The following is a 22,940-nucleotide window of genomic DNA, read 5'->3' on the forward strand; positions in this document are numbered from 1 at the left end:
AATCAATGGAAAATAGTAAACAGCAGACACAATAATGGACAGTTGGGTGGAGCTTTTGGGGGGAGGGTTGGGATTTTGTTTGTTTTGTTGTCGTTGCTATGTTGCTTTGGTCTGTAACATCACACCCCAGCTCACTTGAGTCTCCTCTCCATGGACATTGCACAGATGTTTCTCCACCGCCGGTCCAGGTTCCGAGTGGCCTGCTGGATGGAGTCACACTCGGCGTCAGTGGCACAGGCATCGCAGTCATGCAGAAGGACCTCACATAAGTTGAGGACGGAGGCAACACCTGTGCTGTGTTTCTCGATGTCTCTCTGAAGCTCCTGCACAGGAATGAAGTGTGGTTTATTGTAAAAGTCTCTCTCTCTCTCTCTCTCTCTCTCTCTCTCTCTCTCTCTCTCTCTGTGTGTGTGTGTGTGTGTGTGTGTGTGTGTGTGTGTAAATGACAGAACTTCAGCCAAGTGCACTGACTGATAAATGGCAACATCGCACTCGACAGCAGTTCACTTTTGGGGATGAACAAGTTTCCTGAGCCTTATTTAGGACATCCGGGGAACTCAAGGTACAGTATGAGGAGATGGATCTGGAAATATTCCATGTGAAAAATGCCAAAATACAAGATAAAATGGACTACACTAGAGCTGGAGAGATGGCTCAGCAGTTAGAACACTTGTTCCTCTACCAGAGGGCAGAGTTCAGACTCCATTACCTACACTGGGAGGCTCACAAATGCCTGAAACTTAGCTTCAAGGGACTCAATGCCCCTTTCTGTCCTCTGTCCATACCTGTAGATGGACAGACAGAGAGATGACAGAGACATACAGATACACACATGCACACACACACACACACACAAAGAGTAAAACTGGCTTTAGTAATCAGTGAAAATAATGAGTCGTGGATTGTGTTGGGGGATGGCGCAGCGGGAAAGCACTTGCCACACAAATGTGATAACCTGAGTTTAAATGCCCAGAACCCATGTAAAGCCAACCAGTAAGGCAGCACGCTAAGGCAAGGTGGGAGAAATCAACAGGAACGTCTCCAGAAGCTAGTGGCCCAGCAAACCTGGTTTACACAGTAGTAAGCCACAAGAGAACTAGTGTCAACCAAGGTAAGAGGTGAGGACCAACACTTGAGTGGAGGTGGTCCTCTGACCTCCACGTGCATGAAAACACACACACACACACACACACACACAGAGAGAGAGAGAGAGAGAGAGAGAGAGAGAGAGAGAGAGAGAGAGAGAGAGAGAGAGGGAGAATGCTCTTGCCCTGGTCTTCACTAATCCATCAAGTTAATTCCAATTGATCAGTTAATTAACTCTGTGTTCTGTTCATGAGTAGCTCCCACTTCATAACTAAGATTTAAGCATCACAGACGTGCAAATGCACAAGACAGTGTCAAGAGGTACTATGGCTAAGAAAGGGAGGCTCCCTTTCATAAATCAGCACTTCTTCCTTGGAGCACAGTTTTAAATGTAGGACAGAAAGTTTTTGATAAAATGCAGGAAACTGGATTTTATCCATCTCCAACATATGAACTCATGTTAAATGCAGAGACTGTGAACCAAAAACATCCATTATTTTCCTCCTCAGGATTTACTATAATTTGAAGTTTTCTCCAAAGACCCACATGTCAAAAGCTTGCTCACCTACCTGGTGCAGCACTAGGAGGCAGCAGGACCCCCCAATAGGTGGGACCTTGTAGCCACTAGCTACATCACTGGGGGCATATCTTTGTAAAGGATATTGGGATCCCAGCCCCTTCCTACTTCTCTTTTGAGCCTCTTGGCAGCTCAGAACCAACAGTTCTCCTGGCCTCACATGCTTGCTACAGGGCACAGTGTTTCCATAGGCCCACAGCAACAGAGTCATGTGACCACAGAATAAAATCCCTCAAACCTTTAGTCAAAATAAAGCATCCCTCCTTGGAAATGCCAACCTCAGGTAATTTTTCACAGTGATAACAAGCTAATATAAGCTTTGGGAGTTCAACCTGTTCAATTTATTCACATCTGGCCAGGTGTTTTTTAAAATCCCCTCAAGTCTTAATAATCTGTACCCCACCACCACCACCACCAAGTAAGTCTGGAAAAATTAAGAATGTTGGCCAGAGAAATTCTACACAGGGAGAGGGAAGAAAATTGCATTTCTCTCTCTCTCTCTCTCTCTCTCTCTCTCTCTCTCTCTCTCTCTCTCTCTCTCTCTCTCTCTCTCTCTCTGAGACAGGGTTTCTCTGTGTAGCCTTGGCTGTCCTGGACTCACTTTGTAGACCAGACTGGCCTTGAACTCACAGAGATCTGCCTGCCTCTGCCTCCCAAGTTCTGGGATTAAAGGCATGCGCCACCATGCCTGGGCTGAAAATTGCATTGAACGATTTAATCTCTCCCATGAAATGTCTGTCAGAATTTTCTCCCTTAGAGACAGGTAACTTTCAGTGGATCTTTTAAAACATGAATCCCAGGTGGTCCAATCACTAGAGAATCATTTCCGAACATTTCCCACAAAACAGAAACCACAGCAAACCTGAAATAATGAAAATAAAGGGAACTGGGGCCAGTGAGACGGGCTGCTGAGCAAACCTGGGAACACACACACACACACACACACACATGTGCGCGTGTGCGCCATGCCCCCCCCACACTGTGGCACACATTCCCCAATATACACTTGTGACAATAATGTCATGCTAGGCATTGTGCTCAGAACTTTGGTCATTAACATTGTAACCAAACTTTGTGGTATAAGTTTTTATAATCAGTACTCTATAAATAAGGAATATGAGTATGAAAATGGCTAATTATTTTGTCCCCTGTAACACAGTTTTTAAGCTGTAGTTTAAAAATGCAATTGGGAATATATATGTGTATATAGGTAAACACACATATTACAATCAGTAAGTTACTACTAGAAGACTTTGACTGAGTGAGGCTGGGCTCTTTTGAGCCCAGACCTTCCCAGAAGCAACCATGTCCTTCCCATGTATCTGTCTTTACTGATATTTACTGCGATGCACTAACTTACATAGCCATCTGGACAGTTCTGCAGTAGGGAAGGTCGCCAGGCTCATGGCACAGTTAGCAGCAGCAGCAGCAATCATTGCTTTTGTTGTGATTGGACTTACTCAATGCTTTTCACATTAGGGCAGCAAAGTATGCATGGTTATACTTCATTTTTTTCTGGAATTAAAAACCTCCCTCCCTCAAATTTATATTAGTTGCTTATAATGAGGGTTAATTTAAGTTCCACTGTCTTCCTGCTGGGAAGCTCACAAAGAACCACAGGCAGCTAAGGGATGCTGAGGCTGGGAGACACAGGCCTCTTCAGGGAAGGCACACTGGTTCACTGATTCTCCAATACCCTGCAGACACATGCATACAGGTACTAGTATACAGACCGAGCAGGTTATATTGTAAAATACACATGTATATACATATACATATGTGATGTAACAACAATTAGTGAATAAAGAGGCTAAGAATCTTAAAAAGAGCATGGAGGTACCCTTGCTATGGATGGGATGGTGGGGAGGAAAATGAAAATGAAAATTATTTAATTGTGTTATAATCTAAAAAAGAAAAGAATATTAAAATTATGCAAAAGCCTTACATCAGTTTCTAGCATATTTTAAAAAAATCAGTAAGGGTTATCAGCGATTGCTATCATTAGCTTCATTCATTCCCTCCCCCCAAAAAAATGTGTGAATTATCTTATAGGATTTGAAAAGTATTTTGTTTGAAAGCCAAACAACTTGTCTACCATTGTGTAATTGGGCAGAATTCTCAAAGGTAGTGAAGACATAGGGCAACACGTTTGTAGCCAGCAACTGGGGTCTGAATGAACTTGGTAAGAATGAACAAAAGGGGTCGGAAGTAAAAATTCCCTCCGCTCGCCTTTTCAGGGCCACCCTCCTTCATCTTTCTGTGTTATACAGTCTGTCAGTGAGATGTGCTACCCTAACTGGACATGAAGGTGACTGACTGTGTGCTGTCTGAAGATGGTACAGCCCTCCTCACAGGATAGGATTGTTTAAGTACAAAGAAAATATTGATTTGCATTTTTGGCCTTCTCTCAGCACCCTACAGTAAATCAAGGGCTTCTTTCTAAGTCTACAGTGGTGGGCTCATGTAGAAGGAAGCAATCGGCTAACGGTTTGGCTACCCTTTGCCATGTTAGATTGCTCCCTGGAGATCCAAGAACACTAACACAGCACAGGCATCTTTAAAGAGTCAACAATTCTGTGGTGACACAGAACCCCACCACTCACCTACGCAGCTTCGCCTTCATTACTAGTCCCGTGTAACTTCCTTCTCTTTCACCCCACGTCAACATCTCAGACCCACCCCATTATCCTGGCCAAGAGGACGCGTGCTCGATGGCTTAGCAACCTCTTTTCCGTCTTACCTGCTGCTCACTCAGTTTCCTCTGTATTTCTTCGGAGTTACAGGAGTCATAGACTATGGGCTTGGCCAGCTCCGACTCAATGTGGGCCAGCCAGGTCCTCAGGCTGCCCATGTTTTTATCCAGCTGCTGCACGGCCACCAGCGTCTCCTTCAGCTTCTTCACCCTGTGGGCAGAGGCGCAGAAACATCCAGAATCAATGCGATGGTGAAAGGCACTGATCATGCTGCCCTTGTGTGCAGAAGCCGATGCTGGGCCTAAAGCCAAGCTGCCATGGTCCACCCTGGCTCAGTGCCTTACTGGCAGTGTGGTCTGCTGTATGTCTTGTTTGCTTGTTTTGTAAAATGGTATTTTATAGACTATACAAGGATTGATAAGGTTTATATAAGTGTGGCAGTGTAGAGTGACCAGCCAAGGAGAACATTCAGCAACTATTCACAACTATTATACCTAATATATGTAATGCATGGTGATGATGATGATGATGATGATGATGACGATGATGATGTAAGTATGACAGCAACCTCACAGCTTTTGAAGAAGTCATCCCCACAAATAACATAATTTATGCTTGCAGGAGGAGGAAAACCTGGGAGAAACACTCATGCAGGGAACCTGAGAGGCCTCACAGAAGTATGCAGAAATAGGAGTGAAAAATGAGAAAATACCATTGATTAAACTGGTAGGCAGAGGGTGGAAGCTGTGAGTGGGTGCTGATTTAGAAGAAAGGATTGTTTTTTAGGTTTCCTAAAAAAGGACTAAAGAAAAAAAATAATCAGACACGACGGAGGGGGCTAGGGAGATGGCTGAGTCAGTAAAGTGATCTGAGTTCTGATCGTAGTACACAGAAAGAGCCAGGGGCGGTAACCAGTGCCTGCAAATCCAGTGTTTAGGGGAGCCTTGAGGCATGCTGGTCAGGCAGCTGAGCTATTATATAGGTGAACTCCAGGTTGAGGCAGAGAGGTCATCTTGAAAAGGTGGAAGGTAATTGAGGAAGACATCTGATGTCAGTCTCTGGACACACACACATACACACACACACACACACTTTTTTTTAAAAAGAAGGTGGAAGACCGGGAGAGTATAATGCAGACCAAAGATGGGATAGTCAAAAAGGAGACTCAGTCAGTTTGAACAGGTGCTTATACCAGTGTTGTCTCACATCACTCCAGACTCCTGCACTCCAGTCACAGGAGGCTGAACCTCCAGGGATAAGGCTACAGAATTAGCATTTTAAACAGGTGTGCTTCTTACAAATGCTGACGTGTGGGAACTACTGTCGTGCTACAGAGCACTGTAAACAATATGAAAAGGACCCAGAAAAGACCTGATGTTTAGCAATCAGGAAGGCTCTGCAGGCCCTGAAGGAGTGCTTCATTCAGAGCTCAGAGAGTCAAAACAAACTTTTAGGCTACCTAGGATGCTCACAGTAAGGAGGTGTAATTGATTATGTTAAAGGGGGTTTATTTATTTACTTTTATTTATATTTACGCCTATGTGAGTTTACATTCATCATATGCATGTAAGTGCCTACGGAGTCTAGAAGACATTGTATCCCCCAGAGCTGGAGCTATAGGTGGTTGTAAGCTGCCCTGTGTGGGGTACTGGGGATCCAACACAGTCCTCTGGAAGAAAAGAAAGTGCTCTTAACAACCACTAGCCCCTCTCACTAAGTTATTCTTCTCTTTTACATTACATCCAGGCTGCAGTCTCCCTCCCTCCACCCCAACAACTCCCCTCTCCCCCAGATCCATTCCTCCTTCAGAAAGATGCAGCCTCCAAGGGATATCAGCTGAACATAGCATAACAAGTTTCAATGAAACTAGGCACAGGAGACTCTCATATCAGGGCTGGACACCGCAACGTAGGAGGAGGAAAAGGGTCCCAAGAGCAGGTAAAGAGTCGCAGACAACCCCCCCCCCCACACACACACTGTTAGGAGTCTCACAGGGACAGGCAAGCTACACAACCATAACATATGCAGAGGACCTGGCTCACAGTCACACAGGCTCCACGGCTGCCACAAGGACACTTGTTCAACTCTGCTTAGAGAAGCTTTATTCATAATAGCTGGAAACCAGAAACAACCTAGACGTCCCTCCACTGAAGAATGAATAAAGAAAACGTGTTATAGTTATACAATGGAACGTTACTCAGCTGTTTAAAAAAAAGTGTCATCATGAAATTTGCCAGCAAATGGATAGAACTAGAAAATTTCATCATGAGTGGAACAAGCATGCATGGTATGTTCTCCCTCGTAAGTGGATACTAGCTGTAAAGTAACGAATGGAAAACCATGCTACAATCCACAGACCCTGGGGCCACCTCTTTTTAGTGCTATAACTAGTTACTTTTAAAAACATAGGCAATAAGGTAAGGACATAGAACTTCTGGAAGGATATAGTTTTTAAACACGATGTAAGCAAACATAGGAAATAACCTATGCGAATTAACCTTCTGGTGTATTTAAATGTAGAGGAAGAAGCCAATACAGAGGAAGAGGAGGAGAAATGTCCAGATGTATGGAAATGAGAATGCAAGGATGAAGAGGAGCTGGTCAAGGGCATCTATGGGGACAGCTGAAATAGCCCTGAGTTTATTTCGGCCGGGTGGGCAGAGCATGATGAGCAGGGGGTTGGGATGGGAAGAGACTGTGTCTCAGCTTCCTATTCGTCACGTGGCGAGTGTTCATTAGGAGTCCCTGTTTAGGGTCTGGCCAGGATGACTGGGTATAGACTACTCCACAGAACAGGCTGATGGGCGCAATGAGTACGCAGCTGGGAATTTTTGTTACAGCTCCTCTTTAGAGTTCGGCTCTCTCTGTGGGCCTCCTCCTCCTGGACCAGGAAGCACGTAGACAGTACAGGAACTGCTTTTCATTTAAGTGATCAGATAGCCGGATAAAGAAAACACTTCAATGTCAAAGTGGCCTCATTGAAAACCTATCTTTTTTAGGGGGAGGAAATGTCAAGAGCCACATGATGTCTAAGACCACAGGATGCTAGAAATGTAAAAGCGGATCTTCAATAGATGTTTTCTGTGATTCACAACTTCCTTACACTTAGATGCCCCATCGCTATGACCCTGACATACTAACTGAGCTGCTCTCTGTGTGGAGGACACAATCACCCCAAGGCACTCTCAGCCCACGTGCTGCAGCTCTCGGCTCCTTCCACGCCCACCTCAGATGATTGTCTATGTTTCTCAAGCCAAAAGTCACTGCTCTGAAGAAATATTTCATCAACACCGTATTTTTAGAATATTGATTTATTTTTAGTTCTTTGAAACTGATGGAAGCCATCATTTCTACCATCACAGTTTCAGCAAATCAGTGTCTGTCTCAAAGAAGACTAATCCGGATGGCACAGTTACATTTTCTCCTTGGGATTGTCCCCAAATCCACATCACACAAATGTTCTTTAAAGGATTCCCACCCGGCTCCCAACATTCCTTAGTTGCCTATAGTTCTTTGTCTAGGTTTGGGGTTCCCCGAGATTTTCCTCTTCCATGCTCTCGCATGTCTATTGGTTTCATCCTTGTTCAGGCTTTATTTAGGGAAGAACCCCACCCCTGACCCTAATTGGCTATTCAATACTGAGTAATTGGCCCTGAAATCATGTACATACATATAACAGCACATGGATTGATCAGTTTGTATTTATGTTCAGGACTAGATGCGCATGTGTGTATGTGTGTGTGTCTGTGTGCATGTGTGTGTGTGTCGGTGTTGGCGTGTGTGTCTGTGTGTCTGTGTGTGTGTCTGTATATGCATGCGTGTGTGTCTGTGTGTCTGTGTGTGTCAGCGTGTGTGTATCTGTGTGTATGTGTGTGTGTGTGTGTATGCGTGTGTGTGTCAGTGTCGGCGTGTGTATATGTGTGTCTGTGTGTGTGTCTGTATATGCATGCGTGTGTGTCTGTGTGTGTGTGTCAGTGTGTGTGTGTATGTGTGTCTGTGTGTATGTATGCATGTGTGTGTGTGTGTGTGTGTGTGTGTGTGAACAATTAAGGAACAGAAGCATGAATTTGAAAGAGCAAAGGGGATCCATGTGGGGATTAGAGAGAGGAAAGGTAGGAGAAATTATGAAATTATAATTTAATTTCAAGAACAAAATATTAATTTTTAAAAAGAGATGGTCAGCTATATATGCCAGTTCCCACATGTGCATCTGATTAATTTTAAGTGGTGATCGACTGCAAGTGTTTGACTGTAATACCTATCTTTATACAGTGACATTTTATATCTTAAAAGCACTCTTAGGTGAGGTATCTTAGAATATTTTTTGGAAAAAAATGCATATACTTAAAAAAAATCTGTGTTCACATTGCCAATCCACTGTATTGATAAAGAGTAAAAATGTGGTACATTGCTTATTACAACTCCTAATTTTACTCAGGACAGGAGTTCCTCAATTAGTCATATAGGCAGAAGTCAAGCTTGGTTCTCGGGCATTGCGTGGCACCATCTTTGAATATTTCTGAGAACCTTGAAAAATCATTCATGTTCCTGTCATTCCTAAGACAAAATTCACGTGGGTGGTTAAGGAATGAAGCTTTGTAAAGGCTGCTGATGCAGGTCTCAGAAAAAGCAGGGAGTGACTGTGGCATAGGCATAGGATTTAACATAATGCCCTAGACTACCAGTGGCCCCACTGGGGGAGGACTGAAAAACGGTGCCTGACACCAAGAAGGTGCCCCCAGAAGGCTGTGTTCCCTCCCCTCTCATGGGGCCGGCTTTCTGAGCTGGAGTTTGGCAGGGACTGGACGCTAACTATGTTTTGGAGCGGACTTTTATCCTGACCTTACGGTGCCGTTAGGGTTGACTGGAGGCTGTGGTGTCTGCTTCTCCTACCCTTATTTTACTGCCTGGCACCATCTGTGTCCAAGCTGGCCTTCTCTGTAGCAGTTCTTCCGAAGGCGAGAACTGTGAATATCTACATTTGGAGTCCTCCCACCACCATGCATCTCTCAGTGTTTCTATGTACAACTGGACATTATTTAAAAATGACTGCTGACTATTAATAACTAGTATTCTAAGTAAAATACTTTCAATTAACGTCTTCATTAAAACCTGTTTGACAATGAATGTTTACATTTCCCTTCTAGGTCTGACCTTGTCACATGATGTAAATGAGCTGATTCTTTTTACTCAAGATCACAAATATGACCAAATGATCCAGAGCACAAAAGGATGTGAGTAAATAATATTCTACCAGGCCAGCGAAATTAATGAAAGGACTTGAATCCTGTAAAACATTGAATGAGGTCCAAGGCAATGTGGTTAGTGTGCAATGTGTCAAGGGCATCGTGACACGGAAATGCTTGTTCATGTAGTCCATTAGGGACAACTTCCTCTTTCAAACTAATATGAATTTAGTAAAGTCAATAGGTGAACACTTAAGTGGTTGTCCTTTATAATTTTCAAAAAAAAAAGTATACTTTCTTACACATTGCATAATACATTATATGTATATTTGGGGGAGCAGAAGCAAGCATGGAGGAAGTAGCCCGTAAAGCCCCATTTATTTGTAATAGCTTATTAAATTTGATATTTTCAGGGGCCATTCTTGGACAGAAAAAAGTATCTCATTTTTTCCTGTATTATTTCTTTAAAATAAATATTTAAAGTATCAGAATATTTATTTATTTATTACAAGAAGCTAAAAAGTTTGGGCAACATTCCTTCGGATAACATCCAGGATTTTAATTTAACATAGATGCCTATGTATGATAAACATGTACAGGGTTTTAACAAGCTTGATTAATCTGTAAGTCCTTATAGTTTATGTGTGTCCTTTTGGTCCAAAGTTTATCTCAGGCTCTTAACCTTCTTGAAAAGAGCCATACTACTGAATCTAATTGCTTATAACATTAACACAGTGAATATATGTGCATGTATAATTATAAACATAGACTTAAGTATAATATAGTATATATACTTCCTTCAAATAATTAGTATATCCACCACCCCAAACAAAACAGAATTCAGATTCTAAACATAATAGAACCTAAGTTGCTATTAGTAAATACCACCCACCCTCCTAAGAGAATTAATCCCAGGGTGAGAAGATAAAAGAAAAACATTTAAGAAACTGAATATAAAAGGCATACAGGAAGAACTCTGAATCCTAAGCACTAGACCATCAAGGGTGTTATTGTTATTCTACATTAGCTAAATCACAAACTCAATATTTACATTAAACAGTAATTACTATTTTTAGACCTAAATTATAGTATCTGCATATTTTATAAGACTTGAATGCCTGGATGGCCCAAGGTGACTGACCAACTTAAACAAAAGTGCTTCTCTCAGAAAAAAAAAAAATCCTCTTTCATATCCCCAAAACATGCTTTTATTTACTATAGAGAAAGCTTTTGGATGCAAAGCTGTGAACTGGCTCCCGTTTGGTCAGAAGCCACCATTTAGCATGCAGATGGTGGCCTTGCTGAGTCTCTCTCAGTCTCGTTCCTGTCTCTGTGTCGTGACTGGAGCCATGCCCCTTGTCTGATGCCTTTGGTCCAGATACAACTGAAACACCGAGTTGATCAACCTCCTGCACATGCCCAGTAGAGAAACAAGAAAACAAACCAACAAAAAAAACCCATGGCCTGCATTCTGCTGGTGCTACTCATGTCTACTTAACGTCAGCAGGAAACATTCCAGATTAAAGAGGCCAGCGCCTATCCCGTGAGCCCCACGTAACTCTAAAGCTATGCCCAACAGAAGACACTCAAGAAGATGCCTGCCTGGAGACATCGCAGTCGCAGTCTGGGAGATCCGCTTCCGCACTGCCGTCCTCCGCCATCCTCGGGGCACGCAAGTCCTCTGCCACCACCATGAAGCTTCCACTTGCAAAAGTCAGGCTCTGTGGAGCAAAAGGCTCAGTCCTTCCTAGGTGAGGAGAGAGTTTCTCTCCTTGTCTGGGCTAGAAGTATGAAAATGCTCGTGGTGGACAAATGGTGCTGGTTGTCTGTCTGTTAACATGACACTGGGCAGTCACAAGTGGTCATGTTTCTAAATAAAACCCACATTCATGAGCATGTGCCAGGCTTGATCTCCTGGAATGTAGGCCACGAGGGTAAGAAGGGAAAAGCTCGGTGTAATCTGTGGGGAGGAGCAGATAACGGGTCTAAAGAAAGGGTCGCAGAAGCCGAGACGGCTACAGACGCTCTGCTGTTCCTTTAGGATGGTCAGCTTTTCCTGTGTGCTGCTGGCTATGCGGGGAAAGCTCCTTGGAAAGGACAACCTAGCCACGTGCAAAACTACCAGCAAAACCTCCACAAAGGCTGCAGATCACAGCAGCAAACAGAGGCAGGTTCCCCTTCTCTTCGGCTCACTGTGCCAGCTCAGTGGTATGAGTAGGTTTAAGAGGTTGCTAGGGAAGGGGGGCAGGCCGCTGCGTGGGAAAGCATTTGACATCCACTTTCTGACAGACTATAATGAGGAAATATTCACTTCCACTAAACAGACCTTTGTTCTTTGTCCATTAAAAAATAAAAATAAGAGGTGGTCAAAAATAACATTATGTTATTTTTAAAATGTTCCTTTGTTTGATTGGATTTCAGGAGACTTTGTTTTGCGAATCTGGGGAATTGTCAAAATGTTTGCACAAACATATAACAAATATGGAAAATGTACAAAGTGTGGGCTGCTAATGTTCCTTAGTTGTGAAAGCGCTTACCTAGCTAGCATGAGTGAGACCGTGAGTGTGGTCCTCAGCCCTGCATGAAAAGGATATGATGGTACGTGCCTATAATCTTAGTACCGAGCAAGGAAAAGGCAGGAGGATCAGAAGCTTAACACCATTCTTGACTACATAGAGAGTTCAAGGCTAGCCTGGGCTAAATGAATCTGTCTCGGGGTGGGGAAAAAGCTGGGCCTGTGAATGGCTTAGCAGGTGAAGCCAGCTATCATGCCTTTGATGATCTGAGTTCCACTGCTGCAGAACAGAGTTCATTCTTGCAATATGTCCTCTGAATTCCCCCAAGTACCTTCCGTTGTGCCCCTGTCCCCACTCAGCACAGAATATACAAATAAAAAATATAATTCATTAAAATAAAACTCCAAAAGCATGTACCAGGTTCTGATCAGTTTCACCATTTTTTTTTTTTTTTTGGAAAATATTTCATCAAATTTTTGCTGGAAAGGGAGAGAGTCACGAATGGCACTGAAAGGCAGAGTTGACTAATGCAGCTGGCACTTCACAGCTGAAGACAGGTGTGGAGGAAGTTCACCCGGCCCGAGCCCAGTAAACAAGGAAACAGAAAGCAAATGTGATAGCCAAGTGGCTTCTGGGAGAAGCTGAGAGGAGACTAATTGTGTGGCCTTATGCTGCAGAGCTAGTTGACAATCGAGCTCTAGTTTTAAAGGAGGTACTTAGAAATGGACACTGTTTCTACACAGAAGTTTCCCACAGGAATGCATCTGCATGACAAGACCTAAAGGGTGGACACAGAGGGAGATTTTAGAGACTGCAGTACAAAGCGCCCATGTCCTAACAACATACAGATGGCTGACTCAAGTTTATTTATGTATCTTTGGGGGCAATACAAAGGACAATATCTAGAATATCCTCACCTGAAAAAAAATCATACAAAAATGTTGTATCTGGGCACTACTGTGGGGTGAGCATCCTCCTCCTGTGTAATGTTAGCTGACAGCTGAGCAGAAACTAAGCCAGCTGCCTGCAACTGCACTGGTAAAGCCTATTTGGAGTATTTTTGGCATAGTGCATCTTCCCTCTCGATATCATTACAACACTGAGGTTCATGCAAGTAACCAGCTTAATGGAATTATATAGACATGCACATCAGTTCATCACACACACACACACACACACACACACACACACACACACACACACACGCAGAGAGAGAGAGAGAGAGAGAGAGAGAGAGAGAGAGAGAGAGAGAGAGAGAGAGAGAGAGAGAGTGCACCCAGGCTGTTGACCCAGTGGGAGGTCTCTCTAAGAAGGGCATTTATAGCACAGGAGGTTTCAATTTCTGCTCCTGAAATAAGATTTTATTATGATCTTGGTGACTGAGATGAAAGACTAAACATCACATTGGGATTCTGAACCATTGGGCATTTTAGCTGTGGGATAATTCCACTGGAGAGGCGCATTTCCCTCCCTGAATGTCCCTGAGCAGGGAGCTCACTGGTTTTTGCTCAATTCCTTTCAGTGTATGCACTGCCACCGTATACCCTGGGGAGGAGGCCCTCCCTGCTGACAGTCATTTTCTCAGCCTACAAGTCTTTGTGACATTCTGGTTACTTTACAAACAAAGGGCCTTGGACAGGCTACTCAGCTGGTCTACCACTGAGCCACACCCTAGCCCCAGCTACTCTACTTGGGCTTTTGAAATGCAATGAGGAAATGGACAGCATTGCCTCTTAGCATCTATGTCTCTACTCCGGTCAGTCCGTCTTTTATTGCAGCATATCCCCTTGCATCTTTAAGTCACGGAGCATTTGAACTGATGGAAAAGGCCCTCACATGTTCTCCCTTTATGTCTGCCAACCCTTTTATTCACACTGCCTGTCTACTGAATAAATGGGATATAATATGCCTTTCCAACACGAGGCATGTAATTATGGTCACCATTATGGCTGAGCAAAAAGTTCCAATAATGAAGTAGCTTATTTTTGTGAATAAGCAAAGTGACAATAGCCTCGCTCTCACACCCAACCAACTAAGCATATGATAGGAGCGTTGTAGCTCTTTCCCCCTCCACACAACAGGTAAGAACATCCTCTACAAATAACAATGGAGTAGATTTTCTTTCTTCTCCATAGGTGTTGGGATACCCCCAAATGAAGAACCTTCTCCTGTTTGGATATCACCCTCTTCTCTCTCATTTGAAGCTAATGAAAGTGCCATTCCCCACTCACGGGAACAACAGGAACATGGTGTGGTTACCCGGACAGCGTGGAGACTCAGGGACAGGAAGCCAGCTGTTGCAGCCCCTTTAGTTCAGTGGTTCTCAACCTGTGGGTCATGACCCCTTTGGAAAACCTCTGTCTCCAAAAATATTTACATTCTGATTCAAATCAGTAGCAAAATGACAGTCATGAACAGTCATGAAGTAGTAACGAAAATAATTTCACGGTTGGGGGTCAGCATGACATGAGGAACTGTGCTAAAGGGTAGCAGCCTTAGGAAGGTTGAGACCCGCTGGGTCAGTGGAAATGACTGAGGACTAAGAGGGCTTAGCATCCCCACTGCGGGCCTCCCACTGCACCTGGCACTCTTACCTGGCTGCGATGAGATCCAGGAGATGCTGCCACCTGTCGTTCACTTTCCCGAGCTTGTACTGAATCTCCGCGGCTTTGCTTTCATGGCTGGCTTTAGCAAGCCGCTCTCCCATTTGCTGGAGCTGGATCTTGTTCTCTTGGGCAACAGCAATTTCCTCTTGATAATCCTGCGTAATAAAAAGCAATCACGGATGTCGGAAGGCACACTCTTCATGCATTTATCTGGTTCCTCTAGAAACGTGCTAATTACAGTTTCTACTGTTTGGGCAGAGTTTGGGCCTGAGGGACAGCATGTGAACATCAGCCCATGCGTGCAAGCTTTAATAGTGTTTAGTGTTCCTGGGAATGTGGAGTCCAATTATTTCAGAGATTTTTCTTAAAGGAACTGTAAGGTACTTTCTATCTACTTAAAAGGACACTAGGTTGGTGTGATGGCACAGGGCCATAATCCCAGCAATTGACAGGGGAAAGAGGCAGGAGAAGCATCAGTTTTCAAGATCTTTCTCAGGAACATAGTAAAGTTTGAGACTGTCCTTGGTTTCATGAGGCCCTTTCTCAAAAAACCAAAGCTAAATAAACATATAGATAAACGAATGCATGTTGTGGCTCATTTGAGGGGAAGGAGGCCTTAAGGGAGGGAGGATGGTAAAGATGAAGGCAATCTAAGAGGAGAGAGAAGGCGAGGGGTAGAAAGTAAGAGTTTCATGGGAGTTGGACACAAAATCCCACCCTTAGTTTTGGAGCTATTAGCAATTGTTATTTGCTAGTAAGTAATAGTTTTAGTCTAGAGCGTAGTCCTTGATAAGTTGACCATTTTCCAAGGGAAGACCACACACTCAAAAATATTTAGGCAGCACAAATTTATCTTGATGGGTTAAAAAAAATTAAAAAAAAAAAAAAGGACACAAAGTTAGGTGGGTAGGGAAAGGTAAGTACACCTGGGCAGATAGAGTGAATTTGACAAAAGCATCTGTGACAAATCCTCAAAGAACTAATAAAAACATTAAAATAGCCTTTGAATGTCTGGGAAAAGGTATTTCTAGAAGCTGTAGGTTATTAAACAAAAATCTCAATCCTAGGGATGGGAAACTTAATGAGTTGTTAGTCAGAGATGTCCATAAAACAAAACAAGCTCTGGCCGTCTCTCCTGGATACCCACCAAGCACGAGATAAGACGACAGAATTGTGGCTGGAGACACCATGCACCTTACTTGCTAAAACTGCGTTGTAAGCTCTTCCCTGTCAGTTAGCTTTCTAAATCTTAGAGGGGTATTATGCAGGTTTATGGAAGAAAAAAAAATCATCCACTGTTAACCCTCTGAACTACAAGACCAACCTGCCAAGCAGCATGTAAAATAGTGGTGTCAGCGCCATGGAGGCAACCAGCTGTTCTTTGGCTGTATTTGAGGCCCACTCTACAGGAGTCCGTGCTAGATACTGTAAACGTGGCCAAAATCCACAGCTAGGGAGATCACTGGTCTACAAAAGTTAGTCCAGGATAGCCAAGATAGCCAGGGCTACACAGAGCAACCATGTATGGAAAAAAACAAAACAAAACAAATACCCAACCCCACATGAGGATAGGCTTTATCTGTATATTTTAAACTCTTCCTCTAAAGTTACATATTTCTAAACCACTTGTGTAAGGAAAGGGGCCTGAGAGAGAGAAGGTGGTGGGCGAAGCCCTGCTTGAGCGCAGGGCTGCGTGCTCTGGGCAATGCCCTGCACTCCTTGCCCCGTTTACCCACTTTTTCATGTTATTCCAACACACAGGGATCCAAAACCTAAAACAGAGTGAACTTATTTATGATTTTATCATTTCATCACAAAAATTAGGGTGATTTTATTGAGAAATGTTGATTTCAAAAGAACTACTCTACATTTTAAAATGCATTTATAGTAAAATGGTCCTCTTGGGATGTCATCTAAATTAAACATGCTTGTGTCAATGCCAGTAGACAACAATAGTTGGATTCAAGTAATTTGTCACTTGGTTTTTCCCTCTGCTGTCAGAAACACTAAGCTCTTCTTAGTAATGCCTCACATTTACAAGAAAGACAAGACCAGGTTGGACTTTTTAGTTCCACAACTTATTTAATATGCAAGCTAGTTCTTTCTTTTCCTTCTTTACTTTGCAGTAGTGGGGCTAAACCTAGGGCTATGTGCATGCTAAGACAGCACTTCACTACTGACCTAGGCTCTCAATATTGCTCCCCACTCCCTCACTTATTTTTACTCTTTATATATGAGAAGGGTCTTACTAAGTTGACTGGGCTAGCCTTGCACTCAATCTGTAGCCCAGGCCAGACCTTGAACATGAGATATTTCTGCCTCAGGCTCACAAGTAGCTGAGAGGACAGGCCCAAACCACTGTGTACACCCGCTCAAAAGCATCTCTGATGTCCCACCAAATAACATAATAAAATCATCGCCACAAGAGACTAAAGTTTTAGTAAGTTTTAAATTATGGCTATATTTTGTTCTAGAGTTTTTTTCACTCCTGAAATGTGCATTCTGAATTTCGTAGTCAAAAGCATTGAGAATACAGACACACCTAACCAAGAATTAGTCTTTAGCAAAGCTTATTATGGTAACAAGTACATTAGTTCTACCTAGCATGACATTCTTTGACACCTAGCAACCCGTAGTTAGTGATGCTACAACGAGACCTGTATCATCTTGGCCCAGAAGAGCTTTTGACAATAAATAAGCAAATTGATCACTCAAGAGATTTTTCATATTTATATAGAAAACTGATAAAGCCATCAATGCTATGTGTTGGCTTTGGAGTTTCTCTCATCTCTGTATGTGTACGCATCGAGAACAAGACGTTTCCCTAATAACCACTTGTGCGGCTTTTCAGAATGAAGAAAGCCATAACCTCTGTAGTCAGTAAATATGAACTGTGTGTTTTTGAGAAGTGAGGCGCTACTATGGATCCAAGGAGGAGAGTGTGGGACCAACAGACAGCGTCCACTTTCCGGGGAGGTTTGCAGCCCGATGGAGCTTTCCCTCCAGACAGACAGCGAACAAGTAAATACAGAAAATACACCATATGTGTGCTAAGAAGAGCTGCAAACCAACATACTGACATGGTTGTTTGCTCAGAAGCATACAGACATTACTGAAACCCATGCGAACATTTAAAATTATGAGTCAGCCCAGCGAGCTCTGTTTAGATGTAAAAATGTCCTAGATCTAAATGAACCCACACAATAACAATAATGCATAGACAGCTTGAAATAACAGGGACCCAGGATCCCCAGGAGTGCCTTCAATCCTACTGATGGCCTAAAGATCATATTTTGTAGGGAAAACTTCGGTTTAATTCACCCTAAAGACCTTCTCTCTGAAGTCGTCTGTAGTGATGTCTCTACAAATCAGCCCATGAGGAATAAAATGAGATAAAAGTGGGGTGTGTAAATGATTTCTCCACGACAAAAAAAAAAAAAAAAGCAGAAAGAGATTTTCTCACAAACTAAATGCACCCTGTAAATTTGCATGTAATTTGCACATAAAGTTGGTCTGTCCACACGGGTCTGATGTATGTTATGAAGACAAGGTTTAATGCACTGTCCTCCTCAGAAGCGGAAGTGATGGGGAGTTAGGCTGCTAGGTCAAGCACAGGGAAGCACCGGGAAGAAGGGAGCCTCTCACCTTCCTGAGCTTTTCTATCATCTCTTCAATGAGGATGTCTCCGTTCTGGGAGACCTTGCTCTCCATCTGGGTCAGCCACTCGCAGAGTTCCTTGTTCTTCTCACTGAAGACGGCCCATTCGTTCAGTCGTTCGCTCGCCTGCTGCCGCCTTAAGGCGACCTGGGAAGTTTCAAATGGGATGGTTATGGGAAGGGATCATAACAGGAGAGCAACTCGGACCCTGAGAGGGAAGAAGTAAGCTGAGATGGGCAAGACCTGCGCGATCCTGCGGGCCACTGATTCCTGAAAGAAAGGATTTGCCAAGAGACACAGAAATAGAGGGAAAGGCGTTGCAGAAAAGGCTCAGACCCAATGGCTGCTCTTGCAGAGAAGCCAGGTGCACCTGACACCCACATGCAAGATGGCTCGCACACCTCTGAAACTCCAGCTCCAGACGTTCTCTTAGCACGCAAGACTACTTGCTGCCCTTGCAGAAGACTCGGGTTCCGCTCTTGACACGCACAGGACAGCTTAGAACCATCCGCAACTCCAGTTCTGGGGCATCAGGTGCCCTCTTCTGGCCTCGACAGGCACCAGGCACACATGTGGTAGATTTACATGCATCCAAGTAAACACTCATACGTGTAAAATACAAATAAATAAATGCTTGTTTTCTAATAGGGGGAATGAAGGACAGAATGGAATGGAGAAAAAAAGTCAGTTGGGCTCCTGCATCCGGAGAGTGATCTGAGGGGCTTACAGGAAGCAACCATATACAAAACGACTCCTGGACTTCAGCTCTGCCCTGACAACTTTACCCCTGTCAAGCTCCTTCTTTTCTCTATTTATATATTTTTTTCATTTATTTTTGTTTCTTTTCCTTCTTTTTGGGTATAATTTTGGTTTTCATTCTATAGATACAATTGTTAGCTTTTAACCTTTAAATCATAAATAATCACATTTTCCCATTAAGGTTGAACAGAACACAGGATTTTTTTTTTAATAGAAAGAGTATACAAGCTGAGTGTCCTTTATCTGCAATTATTGGGACCAAGAAGGTGTTTTTCTTGTTCGTTTGTTTGCTTGTTTTGTCTGCTTTTACTTTAGCTTCACTGAAATATAATTTACATAACACATTCTCTTTACAGTATAGAACTGAGTGCACTTTTGTATACTAAGAGTTGCACAACTATGGCTATGGTCAATTTTAGAATATTTTCATGTCCCACCCCAAATAACAGTGTTGTCAGCAGTATGGCAATTAGTCTTGCTTGTCACCTTGATGGGTCATAGAATCATCTAGAAGGCACAGCTCTGGATCTGTCTGTGACTGAAGGGGAAGACTCACCCTTGATGTGGGTGGCACTTCCACTTGTCAGGCAGAGGGCACAGAAAAATGGAGCATGCCCCTGTGTGCCTTTGAAGCTGCTTCCTGAAGGAGTGTGGCTACCCCTGTGCCTGCACCCTCCGTGGGCATCATATTCTAGATTCTTCGGCTCTCCAACATCAACTAAAAACCAATGTCTCCCCAGGGAACTCCTTCAGCACTGGGTTGGGACTGCCCAGGCGCATGGCTTCATACACTAAGCAGCTTTCTTGTTTTTTTCCTGAGTCTGTGCAGCATGCACACGGAAGTATCAGACCACCCAACCCCCAGGTGGGAGCAGTCTACTGAATCACTTTTTATAACACGTATGTGCGTGTACACACACATTCACACTCTATCAGAGAACCCTGCCTGATACAAGCAGTCATTCTCTTTTCTCTACACACTTCTCCCAGCTATAATCCACCCTCTCTCTGTTTGCCCATCCCCAACACTTCATAGTTCATCTTCTTCTCTGACCAGCTTCTTTCACTTAGCACAGTTTAAAGTTTCTGATTGTGGACAACAGTCCACTGTACACATGTATATTTTACTTGCCCAAGTCATCTGTGGACATCTTGGCTGGTTCTAACACTGGTTTACTGTGAATAATGCTGCCACACACGGTCATGCATAAGTGTTGGCACGGACACAGGCATCCATTTCTTTAGGTATATATTTGAGTATAACTGCTGCATGGTACAGTAACATCACCAAATTTTGTTCAAAGCGGCTGTGGTGTTTTATATTCCTGCCACTGGTCATTCTTTGTCTTTTTGGCTAGAGCTGTGTTACAGGTGAAAAGTGCTCTGCCATTGTGGTTTTCATCCATCCTTCCCTAATGGATCGTGGTACTGAGAATAGTTCTTGGTCATTTGTGTATCTTCTTTACAGAAAAATCAGCCAATTCATTTGCCCATTTTAGAAACTGGGTGGTCTAGCTTTAAGTTTGAAGAGTTCCTTAACCAGTGCTGACCCAATGGTTTGTTTCTCAGAGACTAGAAGGATTCAGTCTAGCGTTCTGTGACTTCATAACACTCATGATTGTGCAGTGCTGGTTAAGTTACATAGGGGTGTCTGTAGTTGAGTGTCACCCCCTGCGATTAGCATGGTAAGCAGAAGGCAGGAGGATGTCTACCCAGGCCCACGGCACAGTTACTGATTCTGATGAGTGAAATATAAACCCATCTAGTTTAGTTGCTTGGATTTTGGGGAGTTTTATTCTCAATTCTTATTATGAAAAGTTTCAAATAAATTTAAGTGGAAAATATATTAAGCATCCAGGGTACAGTACACGTTCTACTATACACTAAAATTGCTGACATTTTCCTGCCTATTGCTTAAATATATATATTATTTATGTATATATGTAATATATATATACACACACATATATGTGTGTACGTATGTTTATATTCATATTCCTTTAGCTATTGACCTTTTCGTGTTACTGTCATTTTGAAACAGGAACTCACTATGGACCTCAGGCTTAAGCACGCACCACACTCACTACCTGTTAGCACTCCAGACTAGTCTGGAGTACACGATCCTTCCGAGTTCTGGAGTTATAGTTATTGACTACCAGACCTTGCCTGAACTATTTTGTTTCTTATTTTTGTGTGTTTTGGTTCTTTGGTAACCCTGCCTGCCTTGGAACTTGCGACACAAACCAGGAGGGCCTGGAAGGTATGGTGACAGTCCTTCTGGGTGGTGAGGTGAGAGGCATGAGCCACCACACCGAGCAATGTTTTCTAAAATGTATGTTAAATTAATCTTTTTTTAATATGGAAATAAAACCAATTCACAGATGTCCTGTGTGTTTTGGTTACCAATGCTACCCAATTAGTTCTATCAGTGATTATTAAGTAGATAATTTTTTAAGGTCCCCTAAAGCCCCATTTGTCTATGATCTTATCTTAGAAGAGCTGAGGATCAGCTAACACCATTCACAAGGCCAACCTCAGGGATATGAGCTGCCTGGACAGGAGGCCATACAGCCTATCACAGCTTTGGAGAAATTTCCTTTAGAAATTCCCTCCTTTGGAGATGGGCAGTGGTGGGTGCACACCTTAATCCCAGTGCGTGGGAGATAAAGGTAGGTGGATCTCTGTGAGTCTGAGGCCAGCTTGATCTACAAAGTGAGTCCAGGACAGCGAGGGCCACACATAAAAGCCCCTTCTCAAAAAAAAACTTTTTTTTTGTTTCAAGAAAAAAAAGAAAGAAATTAATTCCCTTCTTTGAGTTAATGATGCCTATTTAAGTAAAATATTTCTCTGGGTCGGGTGTTACTATTGAGCCTACCAGTGGTAGCTCATTAATGTGACTCAGCACACCATTTTGTTGTCCTTGAGGCAGAATGATACAGAGGTGACAAGTGCCAGTGAACTCATTTGGGGCGGGAGGGTTAACAGGGAATACAAGTTAAATAAGTTAAAAGGTCTCCAGACTGTGTTCTACAGCACGATCCATCAGCACAGAGCGATCGGCTCGTCAGGAACAGGAAGACTGAATTCAGCTGTCATTCTCACAGCATCAGACAGGAGGGGTGGCTGTGGCTAAAACTTGGGTTCAACTGATAGAAGCACAAACTCTCAGGATAGGACTCCTCTCTCAGGAAAGGATGCTCCCCCCCTTAAAAGTTGGGATGGGTTTGTCTCCCTCTGAGTAGCTTCCTCCAAATGTTGGCCACAATCCGAGAGTATACGCTAGGCTTCCCATTCGCCTATATATATAAGTGAACCTTTTCTTTCTTTGGGTTCAGTTGAAACCCTGAAGTTTATCAGCTCAGCACATATTTGCATTTTCCTAAGGGTACAACCACAGTGTACTGCCTCTGGAGCGAGACAGCTGAACAGGAAGTACATTTTTTTCTAACAGTAAATATTTTTATCCTGACATTGTGGGTGTAAACACACACACACACATACACACACACATACACACATACACACACATACACACACACACACACACACACACACACACACACACACACACACACACACACACCGAGCAATTCTAGTGGTGTGGTGTTGTATACTTACATTACAGACAGTTCTAGAAAGCAACAGAGGAGGAAAAGCAATGTAATCCACAGGTGGAGCTAGCTACAACAGATCCCTCAGGGTGGCTGGGAACTGAACCCCTTTCCGTATTTACTCTAATGCTTCACCGCATCTACTTACAAGCTGTCTTCCTCGTCTTCATCTGTGGACCCAGTTACTTCTCACTTCACATCAGCTGCTCTGAAGCGGGCAGAGCAGGCTGTCCCCTCCTGAGCAGGCAT

General features: G+C 43.3%; 1 protein-coding gene across 21 annotated transcripts in view; it reads right to left on the minus strand.

Moving 5' to 3' along the window:
* The window catches only part of SYNE1 (spectrin repeat containing nuclear envelope protein 1), a 463,289-nt gene that overhangs the window by 37,540 nt on the left and 402,809 nt on the right, over positions 1 to 22,940 (minus strand). For 19 of the 21 annotated variants that reach the window (XM_084774487.1, XM_084774489.1, XM_084774503.1 and 16 more), the window contains 4 exons: positions 18,310 to 18,468; positions 14,653 to 14,819; positions 4,404 to 4,566; positions 136 to 323 (listed from right to left, as the gene is read on the minus strand). In XM_084774487.1, the coding sequence (XP_084630613.1) occupies positions 136 to 323; positions 4,404 to 4,566; positions 14,653 to 14,819; positions 18,310 to 18,468 (677 nt within the window). Of the gene's footprint in view, positions 1 to 135; positions 324 to 4,403; positions 4,567 to 11,144; positions 11,259 to 14,652; positions 14,820 to 18,309; positions 18,469 to 22,940 lie in introns of those variants that run through there. The other 2 variants (XM_084774496.1, XM_084774497.1) reach the window with 2 other exon arrangements.

The sequence above is a fragment of the Acomys minous genome, assembly GCF_964271855.1.
Source record: "Acomys minous genome assembly, chromosome: 3".
NCBI lineage: Eukaryota > Metazoa > Chordata > Mammalia > Rodentia > Muridae > Acomys > Acomys minous.